Below are 18460 nucleotides of genomic sequence, written 5' to 3'. Positions count from 1 at the left end.
CCAGGCATCTAGCAACCCTAAACAGTACCCGGACCAGAAGCCAAAAATCGGATTGTCCAGGTAAAACCTGGACAGGTAGCAACCCTAGGATAAACAGAGCAGTCAGACACTTCTAGTTTTCTCAAAAACCCAGTTTGCCATCATAGAATGACCTGAACCAGGCCTACCAGCAACTGTGTCACAGAGGGGGAAACTGAGGCATGGAGCGACTCGCCTACAGTCACACAGCATCTGGGATAGAGCAGGGGGACCAAAAATGGCTCTGCCCAGCGCCACGCTATCTCCCAACCATCACGCCATCGGGAAAGCTCAGCTTGGCTGAAGCTGGTGGCAGCAGTGGGATTCCAGCAAGGAGTTCAGATGGGAGGCTGGCACGCTGGGCTAGATGGGGTGGGGACAGGCCCTGGGGGGAGCAGGGTAAAAGAAGCCAACCAGGGTAGGAGCTTCGATTTGGCCTCCCCTTCTCCTTACCAAACTCTCCCGCTGGCGTTTCAGCAGCTTTAATTCCTGCTGGACGTGAAGCAGGCTGGATTTGGTGGCGTCCAGCTCCTCCCAAACCTCGTCTGTCTCCTCCACGGCGACCGTGGCTCTCCGCAGCCTGAAGACCCCGAAAGAAGGAGAAAAGATTTCAGGCGCAAACTGGGCGTGATCCAGAGATCCCCAGGCCCGACAGGATATTCTAACCCCACCTCCTGTATCATACAGCCCAGAGAATTCCTAGATGGGAGAAACACATCCCACCCTGATTGAAACATTGCCCACGATGGAGGAGCCACCACGACCGTGGGTAAATTGTGCCACTGGTTAATTACCCATCCCGATCATGCTGAACCGGCGACCCATCCCCCAACCTTTGTGCCGCTTGCAAAACTTTAGCAGCGGCGAGCTGATCTGTTCTTGCGGGTCATCGGCAAAGAGGTGCCGACCCGGCGCCTCGCTCCGGCTCCCGCCCGGCACTGCACACCCCTCACCTGCCCACCTCCTCCTGCACCTCCGCTCGGTCCTGCTCCAACTGGGCGTAGTCGGCCTCCAGCTGCAACAGGGCTTCCACCAGCTCCTTGTTCTCCCCCCTCTGCCGCTCCAGCGCCAGTTTCAGGTCATCCGTGTCCATGGTGCCCTGGTGGTGACAAATCACAACGCGGGAGGCTAAGGTGGGCGAGCGCGGGGCCGACGGGCCGTGGGGCAGAGAGATCCCAGAAGAAACCAGGAGAACGAGCGCAAACACCCGATTACGTGTAAAATAACATCATAACACGCTTTCTAGAGCCGAGATTTCCAGATCCTGTGGCATTTCGCTCACCCTAAAGACCTTTCCCCCCATTGATTTACAGCTTGCTGACCCATTCATGAGACCCGCGCCCCAGCACACTCGTCTCCCGGGCGAAGGTTGGCGGGTACACGCCCGGATTGCTACATCTATTCTCCTGCACTCGGGACCGGGAACCCCACACCCTGCTGGGTTTTGAATTCCAGACAATATCACAGTGCCACTCCATAAATCCGTGGTGCGCCCCGCCATGAAATGCTGCCTGCAGTTCCGGGACGGGAAAAGGTTCAGAGAAGGGCAGCGAAGGGCTTGGAATGGCTGTCATACGAGCAGAGAGTAAACAGACTGGAACTAGGAAAGACGGACTACGTGGGGGGTCAGATACACGGCTCTAAAATCATGACTGGTGCAGAGAAAGGGAACAGGGAACATTTACCCCTTTGCATCACGCAAGCAGCGAGGGTCGCCCACTGAAATGAATAGGTGGCAGGTTTAAATCAAACAGAAGGACGTACTTTGTTCACGCAGCGTCCGGCGAATCTGTGGAACTCCCAGCCACAGGAATGTCACGAGGGCCGAAGGCATAACTGGGTTCAGAGCAGAACTGGGTACGTTCCTGGAGGCCAGGTCCAGCAATGGATATTAGCCAACGTGGTCAAGGACGCAACCCCCATACTCAGGGGGGACCCTAAATCTCTGACGGACAGGGGGTGGCAGATGGGGGGGGGGGAATAGCTCAAAAATTGCCCTGTTCTGTGCACTTCCCCTGGCGCCTGGTAGAGGCCACTGCCAGAGCCGGGATACTGGGCGAGATGGCCCATTGCTCTGCCCTACTACAGCCGCTCTTCTGACACTGAAAATGCACTCACCTTCCCAGGCAGGTCGCACTCCTCCAGCAGCCTCTGGCCTGCCGGGTGGCTCCCCATCTCAGGGCTCTATGAGGTCACTGCCACCCCTCCCCAGGAGCTGCCCAGGGCTTTATGAGGTCACTGCCTGGGAATTTTCTGTCATGTCTGCCTCAGTTTCCCTCTATAACTTTGTATAGCTACCAGGGTTCAAATGCTGCTCCTGGGGCAGAGCAGGGGCCGTGGGGTGGGCTGCATCACAAAACGGTCTGGGGAGGAATGAATGGGCCGTTAAAGACCTGGCTGGAATGGGCCCGTATCAGCCAAGGGGGTCGCAAAGACAGCGGGAGGCCCAAGGAGTGGGCAACTGACCCAAGGATCTCCGGCAGACGGGCCGCGTGAACCCAGCAGGGGTCGGACAATGGTCCGGGACATGACGGGTACCTGGGATAAGAGTCGGCCTTTGGCGGGACTCAGGAACTCACCGGGGCCAGGCAACAGAGGGATGTTTTCTTTCTGCAGCACGGCTCAAAGAAGACCGGCCTGTGCTCTAACCTTGCTTCCTCTCTGCTACGAGAGAGAGATGCCGCGTGCTGGGGGCCCACCAAACCCCGCTATGTTTGGACAAGGCGGCCGGGTGGCCCTGCAAATCCCGGTGGAGGTTCGTTGGGCCCTGAGAAGGGGACAGTTCTCAGCCCAGGAGTGTGCCCCCGAAATCAATAGGCAGCAGGGTTTAAAACAAACAAGTACTTTTCCCCATAACACACAGTTAATCTGTGGAACTCACTGCCAGGGGAATGTCGTGAGGGCCGAAAGCATAACTGGGTTCAGAACAGAACTAGGTAAGTTCCTGGAGGATCGGTCTCTCAATGGCTATTAGCCAAGATGGTCAGAGAAGCAACCCCATGCTCGGGGGGACCCTAAATCTCTGACGGCCAGAAGCCAGGGGTGGAAGATGAGGGGAATCTCTCCAAAATTGCCTTGCTCTGTGCACTTCCCCTGGTGCCGTGTAGCCCCAAATCCTTCACCAAGGAGGCAAATCAACAGCAGGCCTGGCTCATGGCAGAGGAATAATTAAATCCAGGCTCGAGAAGGTGTGTTGCGATTTTAGGAACATAAGAACGGCCATACTGAGACCAGTTAGCCCAGTAGCTTGTCTCCGACACTGGCTGGGTCCAGGTGCTTCAGAGAGAATGAACAGAGCAGGGCAATTACCGAGTGACCCATCACCTGTCCATTCCCAGCTTCTGGCACCTGGAGATTTAGGGACACCTGGCGCATGGGTTGCGTCCCTCACCATCTTGGCTAATATTGATGGACTCACCCTCCAGGGACTTCTCCAGTTCTGTTTTGAACCCAGTTCTACTTTTGGCCTTCACAACATCCCCTGGCGAGGAGTTCCACAGGTCAACGGTGCGCTGTGAGAAGAAATACTTCCTTCTGTTTGTTTTAAACCTGTTGCCCGTTAATTTCATCGGGCGACCCCTGGTCCGTGTGTTATGTGAAGGGTTAAATAACACTTCCCTTGTCACTTTTGCCACACCATTCGTGGTTTTATAGCCCTCAATCACATCCCCCACTTTGTCTTCTCTTTTCCAAGCTAAACAGTCCCAGTCTTTTTAATCTCTCCTTATATGGTAGCTGTTCGCGCCGCCTCCTCATTTTCGTTGCCCTTCTCTGCACCTTTCCCACTTCTAATATAACTTGTTTGAGCTGGCGGGCGCCCGGCACTGCCCGCAGTAGTCAAGGGGTGGGCGCACCATAGACTTTACACAGCGTCATGATGATATTTTCCGTCTTCCGGTTTTATTTTTCTAGACCACCTCCTATCCCCGGTATTATCCTGTGCTGTCACTTGAATGCCTCCTCCCCAACCCCGCTAAGTAAACTCATATGTGATTTCACTATAAACCTATCTCAGTGCTGTGAGTTAAGCGGCGTAGTGATCAGAGGGGGGAACCGGTAAACGGGACAGGACTATCTCTTTGGGAGCCGCTGAGCTGCGAATTTTGTGGCCGTTCAGTGGACCGGACGCTCCGGAGAGGCTACTCAAAGGGCTGATCGCCAACCTGCGGCATGACAACCTGCGGGGGACTTGGAAGACAATTCTTGCATCACCTGTGGCCTGGGAAATTGGGGAGCTGACCCCAGCAAGCATAGCCAAGCCTAAGGGCAGGTGAGAGCAAAGAGACCACACCAGGATGCATCACAGTGGATGAGTTTGCTGCCCCAGCTGTTTACATGGAATTGGCTGGATTCCCTTGAAACCCTCCGTGGTAATGTTGCTCCATAACTAATAATTGTTCTGTCTCCACTGGAAACGCCCGGTTCCCCAGCGATCTCTCCTCCCCACGCTACTCATTTAGTTGCCACTCGTTTTGTTTTTAACCTCCGCCACCGTGGAGACATCCATGACCGCCAGCTGCCTCTAGGCGTTTCGCGCCCTGGGCCGAATTCCTCCCGGAGCACGTTGGTGCCACGCTGGCGGAGCCCTCTGGATTTGCCCAATCCCCTCTGCGCCCCGCTTGGAAGTTGAAACTTTGCTTCGCGATCTGGGCAAAGACTTTTTAACGACGTCCAGCGGGAGCCATTAAAATGACTCTCCGCTTGTTCACTCGTCAGCAAAGTTTCCTTCTGAATGGATACGCCGCTGCAAATTGCAGCTCCGTACCGTTAGCCTAATCAAAGTCCTTAAGGGAAAGCAGATCAAGTGGCCATCCAGGCGCCTAGATACCAAGGTGATGGACACCTGAGACACCCCTAAAATGAATAGATTGGAGGCGGGGAGGGTGCAAAGGTGTCCACGGTGCTAAAGACGCTGTCTCTGACCCTGCCCGGCTCTGGGCGATGCTCATCTGTGTAGCAGAGCGTGCGCTGCAGTGTGACGTTGGGACCTTCGCTGACATGAGATGAATTGTCCAGCCTCAGACCAGTTCACGGGGGACGGGGGCCCCAAAAGGGGTCCATGAGAAAAAAAGAAGACTGTGCTTAATGGGAATCAAAGCATCCCGCTCTTGCGATGAAGTTAGGTGCCCAACTCCCTTAGGCTCCTGTCTATACTGCAACGTAAGCCACAGACCCAGGGCTTGGGGGCCATTTGCAACCTAGGGTTAGGAACGGTTGGATCCTGGCACCCCAGCGTCCACACAGCAGGGCGGGGGGCCAAGCCCAACCACCCACACCCCAGACATCCTAGTGTCCTCCCAAAAATGCAGCGTGGTGCAGCGTGGGAAAACTCAACAGTCCAGAGGGATCATGGGATACTTTTAGCGGACTCCCAGAGCGTGCGTCCAGAGGGGCCGCGTCCACACGCCAAAGCAATAGACCTTGAATCCTGGCTCCCGGCTTAACTCAGCTGGGACCCTCCATCCTCATGGCAGCCTGGGTTGGCGCGATTTGTGTGTAGACAGAAGAGGGGGTTAGGGCCGTGCCAGAGTTCAAAAGCGGGGCTTACGTTGCAGTGTAGACGTAACCTTGGGGAATTCCAGCCCAAAGCAAGCGCACAATTAATGCTGAAAGAGTACACTGATAAAGTTTGCGGATGATACCAAGCTGGAAGGGTGGCAAGTGCTTTGGAGGAGAGGGTTAAAATTCAAAATGATCTCGACAAACTGGAGAAATGGTCTGAAGTAAATAGGATGAAATTCAATAAGGACAAATGCAAAGTACTCCACTTCGGAAGGAACAATCAGTCGCGCACACACACAATGGGCAATGACTGCCTAGGAAGGAGTCCTGCGGAAAGGGGTCTGGGGGTCATAGTGGATCACAAGCTAAATATGGGTCAACAGTGTGACGCTGTTGCAAAAAAGGTGAACATCCTTCTGGGCTGTATTAGCAGGAGTGTTGTTAGCAAGACACGAGGAGTAATTCTTCCGCTCTACTCCGCGCTGATTAGGCCTCAACTGGAGTATTGGGTCCAGTTCTGGGCGCCACATTTCAGGAAGGATGTGGAAAATTTAAGAAAGTCCAGAGACGAGCAACAAAAATGATGAAAAGTCTAGAAAACATGAACTAAGGGGGAAGATTGAAAAAACTGGGTTTGTTTAGTCTGAAGAAGAGAAGACTTAAAGGGGACATGCTAATGGTTTTCAAGTACATAAAAGGTTGTTACAAGGAGGAGGGAGAAAAATTGTTCTTCTTAACCTCTGAGGATAAGACAAGAAGCAAGGGGCTTAAATTGCAGCAAGGACTGTTTAGGTTGGACATTAGGAAAAACTTCCTAACTGTCAGGGTGGTTAAGCACTGGAATAAATTCCCTAGGGAGGTTGTGGAATCTCCATCATTGGAGATTTTTAAGAGCAGGTTAGACAAACACCTGTCAGGGATGATCTAGATAATACTTAGTCTGACCTTGAGTGCAGGGGACTGGACTAGACGACCTCTTAAGGTCCCTTCCAGTCCCAAGATTCTATGATTGACAGCTGTTGGTGACAGGCTGGGAGACACAATCAGCCACCCATCCCAAAACTACATGGACACTGCCACCAATTCAAACCACGCCACAACAAATCACATGTGCAAGCCCACAATGGGGAATCAGCCGGCCGGCCAGTTGGCTAGAAAGGACCTGGGGGTTAGAACAATGCAGCTGTGAACAAGGCGAATCTCATTCCGGGTGTACAAACGGGAGGGTCGCATGCGAAGTTGCGGGAGGGCGTTGTCCCGCGCCGGGGAGGAGGGCTCCAGACCTGAGTGCCCCGCGCTTCAGGAAAGATGGAGGTAAATTGGAACGCGCCCAGCGGAGAGAGTACTGTTAGGTATAAATAATTAAGGAACGTTGGTACTGTTTAATGTGTTCAATTAACTGTTTTAATAATGTATTTACGAGGTAATGTTATGGGAACCACTGGTTGTAATGAAATCCAACATGGAGTATATCAGGGATAGGCAACCTATGGCATGCGTGCCAAAGGCGGCATGCGAGCTGATTTTCAGTGGCACTCACTCTGCCCGGGTCCTGGCCACCGATCCGGGAGGCTCTGCATTTTAATTTAATTTTAAATGAAGCTTCTTAAACATTCTAAAAACCTTATTTACTTGACATACAACAATAGTTTAGTTCTATATTATAGACTGATAGAAAGAGACCTTCTAAAAACATTAAAATGTATAACTGGCACGCGAAACTTTAAATCAGAGTTGAATAAATGAAGACTCGGCACCCCATTTCTGAAAGGTGGCCGACCCCTGGAGTACATGAACTCTGACCCTTGGACTCCATCTTTGTAGGCTGACTTGTTTACAGTTAAGACACCGGATTCCCCTGGCTCAAACCGGCCAGAACCGGCTTTTCCCGCCAGAGCCAGCCCCCAACATTCCGTTCCCTCAGGACTCCCCCCCTCCCCCGCCATAGAGACTATATAAGGCCTTGCTCAGCGCCGGCGCGGGGCTGTCCGTTCCAGCGGCAGCGCGAGTGCGGTCGGGTCTCCCCACCGCTCCAGAGCCAGTGAGAAGAACACTGCCCATCCCATAGCGAGACCGAGGGAGGAGAGGCCTACCATCGCCATCCCCCACCCCAGCCAAGACACCTTCCCTGTGAAGGGTCCTGCTGCATCCCAGAGGGTCTCCCCGCTCGCGACGGAGTCCATCCGTCGTCGGGACTCCCCAGTGGTCCTCCTCGAAGGCTCCCAGTCCGCCAGAGAGTAGACGGTCCTGGGCCTCATATCCGTATATTGTGCCCACAGCGCCTAGAAAGAGCAGGGAGAGGTTTCTGTATTGGGGTAAAAGGAACGAGGAGTACTTGCTGTTCTTTTTGCTGATACAGACTGACACGGCTACCCCTCTGAAACCTGTATTGGGGCAGTGTTTGTTGTTTTCTCGAACACCAAGGGAGGTTTTGTGGGCCTGAGCTTCAAGCTCCTAAACCAGTCACAGATTCACTGTTTCGTTTAGGCTCGTGTTTCTCCCCCTATGTCACCCTGTTTCTGTACCTTTACCCTTAATACACTTACCTTTGTTTGTACCATATTACCTGGTCTTCTCTTCATCTTCACTGTGCCGCACAGGGAGGGAAGGACGCGTCTATTGTCAGCTAATCTAACCGGTGACAGACACAGAAGAGAGTCGAGAGCCCTTCTGAGAAAAGGGGTTTTCCTTTTCTATTCCCCCCCATCACCATTTCTAGAGTTTTGCCTTTCGAAGCGTTACCTTATTCCCCTTGAGGTAACAGTACTAAGAACAATCAAAGGTTCTGCAAAATGGTGCCTTACGGCCACTGTTCTTTACATACTTACACTAATTTATTGGGCAGCAAGGCCTTGCACTGCTGCTAACAGCTTACCTGTAGGGGGCGCCAAATTTGGTGGGCCGTATTGTAGGCGGTTTCGTCACACGGCGTGATCTTTAGTTCAAGATTAGATTAATCTTGAATACCTGGCGACTCCAGGAAGGTTGGTTACCCTGCTTCTCGGGCTGCTGGGTTTCTGATGATCTTTAGCTTCAGATGGGTTCAGTTTCCCTGTATAGACTCAGGGGGAAGGAGGGAAGGTGACTGGATCCTGTATCAGGAGAGTGAGACGCAAATTGGGGAAGGGGCTAGGGTCCCTTTAAATGTTTGAACACTGCCCCTTCCCCAACGAAGAGCCCCCATTTCTGGTGGGTTTCAGGTTTACAGCAGAACAATAAATGCTACAACATCCGTGTCCATCAGCTCCCTCTGTGTCTGTCTGTCTTGCTCCATCTCTGCTGGCTCCCGAAATCTAACATTAGGGACCATGCCAGGGATGCAATCCAGACCAGTGAGGGGCTGGGTCACCTTCTGCCCTGCAACTTAGGGTCCCTCACAAACAAATAGGTCACACCCTGAGCTTCTTTATCTTGTGATGGGCCTTAGGCTGCCATGTCTGGGGGGAGGGATAGCTCAGTGGTTTGAGCATTGGCCTGCTAAACCCAGGGTTGTGAGTTCAATCCTTGAGGGGGCCACTTAGGGATCTGGGGCAAAAATCAGTATTTGGTCCTCCTAGTGAAGGCAGAGGGCTGGACGTGATGACCTTTCGGGGTCCCTTCCAGTTCTAGGAGATAGATATATCCCAGTGGTCTGTTAGCAAACACCAGCCAGCTATGTTCGGTCTGTTGCCATATACAGCACTCTGCTACCTTAAAATGGAGTTACCCACAACACTGAATTGGTTTTAATTAAAGAATAAAACAAGTTTCTTGATCTATCGAGAGATACACTTGGACTCACTGTGACAGAGTAGGGAGTGAGGCACATTGACCTGGGAATGTTGCGTGGGAGTTTTACTGGGACTGTCTGCATTGGTGCTGGATGGTGGCGGGATATAGGGGGTGACTTCACTTGAGGGATGATAGGTGAGCAGGTAACCTGAGCCCAGGAGGGGGTTGGGGCCAGGTGACACCTTCTGCCCGGGAATATGGACAAAGGCTGGAGGAGGAGCTGGGGTGTGTGGCTGGGGGAGACAGCTGGTGGGGGTTCAGTTTGGAGCTGGCTGGGGAAATGGAGGGAGACCCAGAACCGCGGTCTGGGCTCCCTACCCCCCAAGATGGACCTGACTGAGGGGGTCCTGTTTTCTGTAACTACAAGCTCTGTTTTACACTGTGTTCCCGTCATCTAATAAACCTTCTGTTTCCCTGGCGGGCCGAGAGTCCCCGTGAATTGCAGGAAGTGGGGGTGCAGAGCCCTGACTCCCCCACACTCCGTGACACCCCCTGCCGCACCCCTCCTGCACCCCAACCCCCTGCCCTGAGCCCCTTTGGGCACCCTGCACCCCAACCCCGTGCCCCAGCCCTACATTCATGGCCCTGAGTGCAATTTCCCCACCCACATGTGGCCCTCGGGCCAAAAAGTTTGCCCACCCTGATCTAGATCAAGTGAGGCCAGCCCCTGGCTGCGTGTCCGTCAGCTCCCTCTATGTCCGGCTGTCTAGCTCCGGCCCGGCTGTCTCCAGGCGTGTAACAGACAGTCCTGCTGCAGCAGGCAGGGGAATGGTGACCAAAGGCCAACGTCCCCTCCCTTTGCTGCTGCCCCACAGCCTGGCAGGGCCTTTTACAGGAACTGCACCCGCCCTGCACCTTCTCTCTGCTTGCACACACCCCTCACGAGAGCTTAACCTTCGCAGGTTGTTTCTGTTTCATTCTGTATAATCCCTCCAACCGCCTGAGGCCTCACAGGCATCGGAGAAGGGTCCAGCAAAGCCATTTAATACCTAACACAAGACAGGGCGGATTTCCCACGGTGAATTCCTCGACAGACGTCCCCCAGGGGCCTCTCCACTGAGTCCCTTCTCCACGTGACGGTAAAACTCGCCGAGTACAATAGGATAGGGGGACGGTGGCACAGAGGGGCCAGGACGCTGGCACCGCCGCTCAGCGGTGGCCTGGGGGAACGCCTGGATGGGGGTCATCAGCCTAGGTGGCTGCCCCGGGACTGCCAGGGCTACGGCTGGGAGCGCCGTGTGGTCTTGAGACAGGAGCCGGCTGGACATGGTTTAGAGCAGGTCCGATGCAGGGGGGTTGCCAGATTTTTGGGGTGCTGTGTGGGGCAGGAAGAGGCAAGTGTGTGTTTGGGGGGGATAGAGGAGGTGTATGGAGATAGATAGATAAATAGATAGATAGATAGCCCTGCATATCTTGGTCAACGCTAGTGTCAGCTCCAAGCCATTTGTTCTCATTCTGCCTTTGTCTGTGAGATTAAAGAGACCCCGTATCTCAAAAATCTCCTCCCTGTCTGGGTACTGATGGACCAGGATCAAATCCTCATAGGTCTGAGCTGGGGTGGGGGTGGATGGATTCTGGGCTAGATGGGCCCAGGGGGTTTCTGTGATTGGGGACAGTCCCCCTTTATCCTCCACTTGATGTTCTTCCTCCCCGTTCCTCAGGAGTTCATTATCTCTGCAGCATGTCGGTCAATGTCAAAGTCACACTGCGTGAAATCCTGAGTGATCTGAGTGAGGAAAACTTCAAAGCTTTCAAATGGTATCTGGTGAATGGAGTTGATGACAAGACAATAAGCTGTCGCTATTTGGAATTAGCCGACCGGGAAAAGACCATCGACGAGATACTGAGCCACTTCGGCAGTTCTGATGCCCTCGAAAAAACCAGGGAGATCCTGGAAGCCGTACCTAGGAGAGATCTCGCCGACAAGCTCAGGAAGAAAGTGCCAGGTAAAGGGAATGGGGCGGGGGGGGAGCAAAACGGGGCCATGAATCTCATTAGCAAGAGATTTTGAGAGCCCAGTGGACACGCACCTTTGCGGCCTCCATCAGCATTTCCCCCTCATCCCCAGATCTGTCCTAATGTCCCAGGCCAGACCCAAACCCAGACGCCACCTAACAACTGGGGGCACAAGTTAGCCACGTATGTATGGACATCGGGAACGCTTTGACTTCAGGCTGAGCGACGGGGAGCTGGTCGAGGTGACTAAAACTTTTAGTGACCTCGTAGGCGCCTGCCAGCTGTTCCCAACCCTTATTCCTGTCCGTAGTTGCCACTGCCAAAGACCTAGGGTCTAACGCCTGCCCCCCCACTCGCCTTCATGGACCCTGGTGGATCAATGAACCCTACGTGACCAGCCCAGCAAGCCCTGGGGTTAATCTTTGGGACACACATTGTGAAAATGATTTTAAAGACTATTTATTTATTTATTTAAAGTAGCAAAACAAGCTCAGGAGAGAAAAAAGGAGACGCTAAAGGAGCCCACAGAGAAGACGCTAAAGAAGACCACAGCAGAGGAGCACAGGAAAGAAACGTAAAACAGGGTGTGGTTGCAGGAGGGTTGATCATTGTAGGAATGCACATTGGGAAAAATAACCCCAACTCTACATACAATATGATGGGGGCTAATTTAGCTACAACTAATCAGAAAAGAGATCTTGGGGTCATCGTGGAGAGTTCTCTGAAGACATCCACGCAGGGTGCAGTGGCAGCCAAAAAAGTAAACAGGATGTTAGGAATCACTTAAAAAATGGATAGAGAATAAGACAGAGAATATCTTATTGCCCTTATATGAATCCATGGTACGCCCACATCGTGAATACTGCATACAGATGTGGTCTCCTCATCTCCAAAAAGATATACTGGCATTAGAAAAATTTCAGAAAAGGGCAACTAAAATGATTAGGGGTTTGGAACGGGTTCCATATGAGGAGAGATTAAAGAGGCTAGGACTCTTCAGCTTGGAAAAGAGGAGACTAAGGGGGGATATGATACAGGTCTATAAAAACATGAGTGGTGTGGAGAAAGTGAATAAGGTAAAGTTATTTACTTGTTCCCATAATACAAGAACTAGGGGCCACCAAATGAAATTAATGGGCAGCAGGTTTAAAACAAATAAAAGGAAGTTCTTCACACAGTGCACAGTCAACCTGTGGAACTCCTTGCCTGAGGATGTTGTGAAGGCCAAGACTATAACAGGGTTTAAAAGAGAACTAGATACATTCATGGAGGTTAAGTCCATTAATGGCTACTAGTCAGGATGGGTAAGGAATGGTCTCTGTCTGTCAGAGGGTGGAGATGGATGACAGGAGAGAGATCACTTGATCATTACCTGTTAGGTTCACTCCTTCTGGGGCACCTGGCATTGGCCACTGTCGGTAGACAGGATACTGGGCTAGATGGACCTTTGGTCTGACCCAGTACGGCCGTTCTTATGGAAGCTGTTACGTCAGAAATCCTTCCTCTTATAGCATTAGGAGCAGCAGGACTAGGGTATTTGTGTGACAAATTTTGAGATGTGTGAACTTCCCTTTGATCTGCAATGAGGCCTCTCTCTGTTTCTCTCTCTCTCTGTTCCTCTCTCTTGCTGTCTCTCTATGTTTCTCTCTCTCTGTGTTTCTATTGTGTCTACGAGGTGGTCTCTCTGCTCAGGTCTGAGGCCCTTGCTCAGGAACGCCGTAACCCGCCATGCTTTGAAAACGGAAGTCGAGGCGTCTCCGCTGAGCTGAGCTGTGACTCACGGGGTATTACAGGAAGGGCCGGACCAGGCGTCCGTCTTATCCAGTCTCTGACCATTTTCAGGACCAGTGGCCATTCTCAGAAGAAAGTAAAATCTCCCCCTTTCCCTCGACTTAAATTAAACCAAGGCAGCTGCCTTGAAGCCAAAATAAGTGTCCACATTTAAACCAGAGGAAGTTTTATCTCTATGCTGCTCCCTCCCAACGGCTTCTTTGTCTCTTCAGTGTCACGCTTACTCCCAGGCCGTCTTCTGAGCTAAGTGGCCTCTTTTTTCTTCCAGTCCCTTCTTAACACCCACTTCTTTCCCAACACCCCTCTCCCATGCTGGCGGTATCCCTCACCAGCTGGTGTCTGGTCGGTAATGCCGCCTGGTTTTGTTTGTCTCATTGAGCTTGTCAGCGCCATGTGACTAGATCCTTGTCTTGTGTGTCTCCGCCTCACTGGGTACATTTGTGGGGCATCGTAAGCATTAAATCATTGACAGACGCTGACTGTTGGGTTAAAGTTACAGCAGGACCAAGGTCTTGGCAATCAGGATAATACATGGAGAAATGAAAGCCGTACATGTGGGTCAGGATCACAAAGGCATCAGGTCAGAGACGTCTTCATCTTTGAGCCCAGATCTATTTTTGGCGTTTGCAACATTCCCGGGATGACTGTGCCTCACGTGAAGACGTGTTTCCTCTTATCTGTCTGAAACCTGCTGCCCGTAAATCTCCTCGGGTGAAATACGGCGGGAAAAGCTCCACAATCTGTGTCTTACGAACCTTTCCAGGAAACTGACACACTTACACAGCCCTCATTTTTGCCTGCCAGAAACCCAGCTTGGTTTATATTCAGCTCCTCACAAATCGGAGGGCTGGGCGTGGCTGTCTTTGGCCTCACAGATAAAGTTAGGAGTGGGAAACCTGGGCGGCTGCTGTTAAAAAAGGACAGTTGGAAAGTCCTCTTTGAATATGTTCCAGCGCAGAACGTTGTATTTTATGTCAGTAAAGTCATGACGGACACCAAAGGTCTCAGTTTCTTTTCCCTTCTGTCCTCTTTCTCCCCAGAATGACCAATAGCATTTCAAATGTGAAGGGGGCTGTTGTCCGACAGGTCCTTACTGCCAGCTTCGAGACACTGAGAAAAGATCAATTTGAAAAGTTCAAAGATGTGCTGTGCAAGACACCCATGAAGGAGCTTGTGGCGGAAGGAGATGCTTTCCTTGACGCACCCAATACATTCCAGAGGGACGCCAGCCTAGAAAACCTTGTCGAGGATTTGATAGGCAAATTCGGCCGGACTTACGCACTGAGGGCAACTGCGACGGTGCTGGAAAAAATAGGGAGAAGGGACCTTGCTAAAGAACTCCAGGGAGAATTACAAGGTAAATGCAGCCAAGGAGGAGAACAGGAGGGAGGAGGGGGTGTTGGATTTGAAAGAGGGATGGGAAAGGTACCTGGGTTCAGAAAAGAACTAGATACGTGCCTGGGAGACAGGTCCATCGATGGCTGTTAGCCAGGATCAGTAGCGACACAACCCATGCTCTGGGTGTCCCTAAATCTCTGGCTACCAGATGCTTGGGCTGAATGATAGGATGCATCACTCGATAATCGCCCTGTCTGTTCAGTCCCTCTGGGGCACCGGCATTGGCCATTGTCGGCAGACAGATCCTGGGCTAGACAGACCTTTGGTCTGACCCAATCTGGCCGTTCTTATGACTCGTGGGTTCTATCCCCAGCTCTGGGAGGGGAGTGGGGTCTAGTGGTCAGAGCTTTTGTATGGTGTTGCTGTGTGGCTCTTCTCCAGCTGCCACACCCCAGAGGTGGCTGCATATCAGCGCTGGGTGAGCCATGGCCACATGGCGTTATATGTGGCTGTTCCCCAGCTTCCCCCCCAGAGGTGGCTGCAGCTCAGCGCCGGGCGAGCCCTCCCATTCCCTGTGCAGCGTTGCAGTGTGGCTGTTACTCAGCCGGAGACACCTTAGGCGGCTTCTCGAGGAAGCCGCACCTTTGGGGAAGTTCCAGAGCTTGGTAAGTGTTGTAGGCCGCCCGCTGTTCGCCTCCCCCGGGCTGTGCTCGGAGGCAAAAGAAAACGTACAGAGCACTATGGCCCTGGAAGTATTTTGTCAGCAAAAGCGCCCACAAGATACTGACCGAGAGCGTTGGCACATGCTGACTTTGAGCGACAAGGCTGTGTTGCCACAGCCTTGTCGCTAAAAGCTGCGTCGTGTAGACAAGCCCTTTGACTGGAGAAGTTATTTTCTGTCTGGATTTGGCCCTGGTGCGGCTGCTGCTGGGATCCTGTGTCCCGTTCTGGTGGCCACCATTCAAGGAGGACATCAATCAATGGGAGGGGGGGCAGAGAAGAGCCACGAGGATGATTAAAGGGTTAGAAACCGGCCGGAGAGCGAGAGACGCCCGCAGCTCCAGCAGTTGAACTGAACAGAGAGACCAAGCAATGAGACGCAGGTCCCGTTCCGCTTCGTGTCAAAGCCTTGACGATTGCCCATCTGCGGTGTGGCCTCATGAAAATCTTCTTATTTATTGCAGCCCTGCAAGTGACCTCTCATGGACTGAGAAGAAAACCCAAAGGTGGAGTAGAGAACCAGAAGCCAGGTAGGAGAAGGTGTATCTCTGATAGGAGCCGGAGCTGTACGAGGACTATTTTCACCATTAGTAGCAGCCCCTAGGGCACCGCTGGCTTTTCCAGTTCCAGTCGCAGTAACAGCAGGTGTAGCAATAGCGTGGGAGTAAAATTCCTTTTTGACTGACAGCAAAGCCGCTGTCGGTAAGGGCTTGGCTACACGTGCAGATGTCGAGCGCTGTGAGTTAAACCCGCCTTCGGCGAGCGCAGGAGGGAAAGCGCTGCAGTCCGGCCACACTGACAGCTGCCAGCGCACTGGCCTGGCCACCTTTGCGGCACTTGCAGCGGCGTTGGGAGCGGTGCATTATGGGCAGCTATCCCAGCATGCAAGTGACTGCAACGTGCTTTTCAAATGGGGGGGTGGGGTGTGACAGGGAGTGTGTTGTGTGTAAGTGGGGGGAGAGAGTGGGTTTTTGGGGGGCTGAGAATGTGTCAGCAGGCTGTCTTGTAAATTCAGACCCCCCCTCTCCCCCGCCTCTGTCTCACTCACTGAAAGCAAACAGTAAATGTTTGCTTTTCTCGGAGCTGATAAGCAGCCGACTTCTCCGAAACGGAGCTTTGAAAGGGCATTTCCGCATTCCTGCAGCCGATTTCACAACCATGACCAGAGTGGCCACTTGACTTAAGGGGATTATGGGATGTTTCTGGAGGCCGATCAGAGCGCAGTAATGCAACACCCTGTTCACACTGGCCCCGCGGCGCTCCAGCGGGGGTGCAGCAAACGTTACTCCACTCGCCGAGGTGGATACCAGCAGCGCTGTAGCCACAGAGTCAGAGTGCTCTACGTGCCTTGTCAGTGTGCACGGGGAGCGCCCGGGGCAGCTTTATTGCGTTGTAACTCACAAGTGTAGCCAAGGCCTAAGTGATCCCGCCCCTGAGTTCACCCTGCGTTTGGCCAGCAACGCCCAGCAGATCTCGGAGCCGCTCACTGGGGGGAAGGTTATAACTGGGGCTGCCGACGTGCCCCAGTGTTTTTTCAAATCACAAATCACAGAGCAGCCGTGGGAAATGCAGTAGAAGCCAAAGGAGCTGGACCGATCGGGGAGGGGGTCTGAGAAGAGCCAAGGGGCTGATTCAAGGGTTAGACACAGAGAAGGTTTCAAGGCTGACTCGATCCCAGGCTAGAAGGGAATAGAAATATTCAATAAGGGGCCCGTCAGTCCAGCACCGGGAGGTCGAGCCTGATCCAATGGCTGGAAGTTGAAGCCAGACCAATTCCGCCTGGGAATAAGGGGTCAGTTTCTAACGGCGAGAGTCATTGGGGCAGTTTCCTGAGGGGCACGGTGGAGTCTCCATCACTGGCCATTTTTCAATCCAGCTGGGATGTTTTTCTAACCGATCGGCTCTAGGAATTGTTTTGGGGCCTTCTCCGGCCCATGTGGTGCAGGAGGTCAGACGAGAAGGTCACAAGGGTCCCATCTGGCCGGGGCTTCTAGAAATAAACGTCACAGGTGTGAAGTCACCATCTGCTGTTTGCCCCGAGCCCCGTGACTTGTATTAAACTCACCAGGACGTGCTGTGATCTGTGATAAAAAAGTGCCGTGACAAATGAAATTCAATGATACCTCTTTAAAATCATTATCGAGTGTCCTTCTCCACCACTGCCTCCTCCCCGCAGCCCCTGCTGAGGGTGGTCAGCACCCCCTCACTCACATTCAAAAAGTCTCGGACAGACAGACCGAGATCAGGGCCCCCCATTGTGCCGGGCGCTGCCCAGACCCCGACCGAGATCAGGGCCCCTCATCATGCCAGGCGCTGCCCAGACCCCCATTATTTTAACTGAAATGAAAGCTTTTTCAATGAAACAAACTGAATGTAGAAAACTGCATTGCAAATACGTTTGGCCCATCGCAGGACAGGGGAACCATCTGGTAGGAACTGAAAACGGTTTGTTTCCATTCAAAAGTTTTCATGCAGCATCTTCTTTGTGGTCACCAATGTAGTCCCGACGGTAACTGGAGACTTTGTGTTTCTCTAGACGAAGATTCCTACTGCACCCTTATGTAAGATTTTCCCTTCACTTCATCCTGCCCCCGGCTTCCTTCGAAGGCATCCCGGAGTTGGAAAGGCACAGTGGCAAGTGCTGATCCGAGCCCTCTAGCGAATTAGATAAAATGGTGATTGCTTCCCACGCCTGCCTGTGAGCAATTCATACAATCGTTACGGTTGCGCCTCCTTGCGTTGTGCCTGGTCGCTCTGCTGTCAGAAACCCCCAAAGACAGCTGGAATTTTTCAAAGAAAAAAAAATGGTTGGTCAAATGAAACACCCTTTTTAATACGGAAATTTGTAACACTCCCTTGTTGGCTTCCAAAGCTTATATATATATATTAAAAAAAAAAATCCTTTGTTTTTTAAGTAAGAAAGTTTTAAGTGACTTGGGTTTGGGGTGTTTTCCCCAATTTTGAACGACAGTTTTGAAAGAATACGAGGCTGTAATTACGCTGACGCAACCAGTTCATCTGTACAGGCTGTCTCCCTTCAAACACAGCAACATGGCTGACAAAAATTGGCTTGACCTGTCTTTTATTAGAGAGACAAGGTGGGGCAGGTAATATCTTTTGTTGGAGAGAAGCTTTCGAGTTTACACAGAGCTAGATAGATAAATAGGGGTGTATATGGATGGATGAATAGGCGTTTATGGGGATAGATAGATAGATAGATAGATAGATAGATAGATAGATAGATAGATAGATGCAGGTGTGTGGGGTGGGACAGACAGATGGAGGAATGCAGAGATGGGTAGAGGAGTGGGGGCATGGATGGGTGTGTATGGAGATGCTGGGGGGATGCTGGGAGCGATGGATG

General features: G+C 52.3%; 1 protein-coding gene across 3 annotated transcripts in view; it reads left to right on the top strand.

Annotated features, from left to right (window-relative positions):
• Window positions 1-10170: 10170 nt before the first annotated feature.
• Window positions 10171-18460, top strand: part of LOC117888527 — a 30900-nt gene continuing 22610 nt past the window's right edge. The window contains exons 1-6 of one of the 3 annotated variants that reach the window (XM_034792009.1): window positions 10171-10370; window positions 10953-11237; window positions 11728-11821; window positions 14079-14395; window positions 15561-15626; window positions 17633-17942. In XM_034792009.1, the coding sequence (XP_034647900.1) occupies window positions 10973-11237; window positions 11728-11821; window positions 14079-14395; window positions 15561-15626; window positions 17633-17661 (771 nt within the window). In that variant the 5' untranslated portion in view covers window positions 10171-10370; window positions 10953-10972 and the 3' untranslated portion in view covers window positions 17662-17942. Of the gene's footprint in view, window positions 10371-10952; window positions 11238-11724; window positions 11822-14078; window positions 14396-15560; window positions 15627-17632; window positions 17943-18460 lie in introns of those variants that run through there. The other 2 variants (XM_034792008.1, XM_034792010.1) reach the window with 2 other exon arrangements.

This window comes from Trachemys scripta, chromosome 16 (assembly GCF_013100865.1).
Source record: "Trachemys scripta elegans isolate TJP31775 chromosome 16, CAS_Tse_1.0, whole genome shotgun sequence".
Taxonomy (NCBI): Eukaryota; Metazoa; Chordata; order Testudines; family Emydidae; genus Trachemys; species Trachemys scripta.
This window is presented reverse-complemented; position numbering and strand designations above follow the sequence as displayed.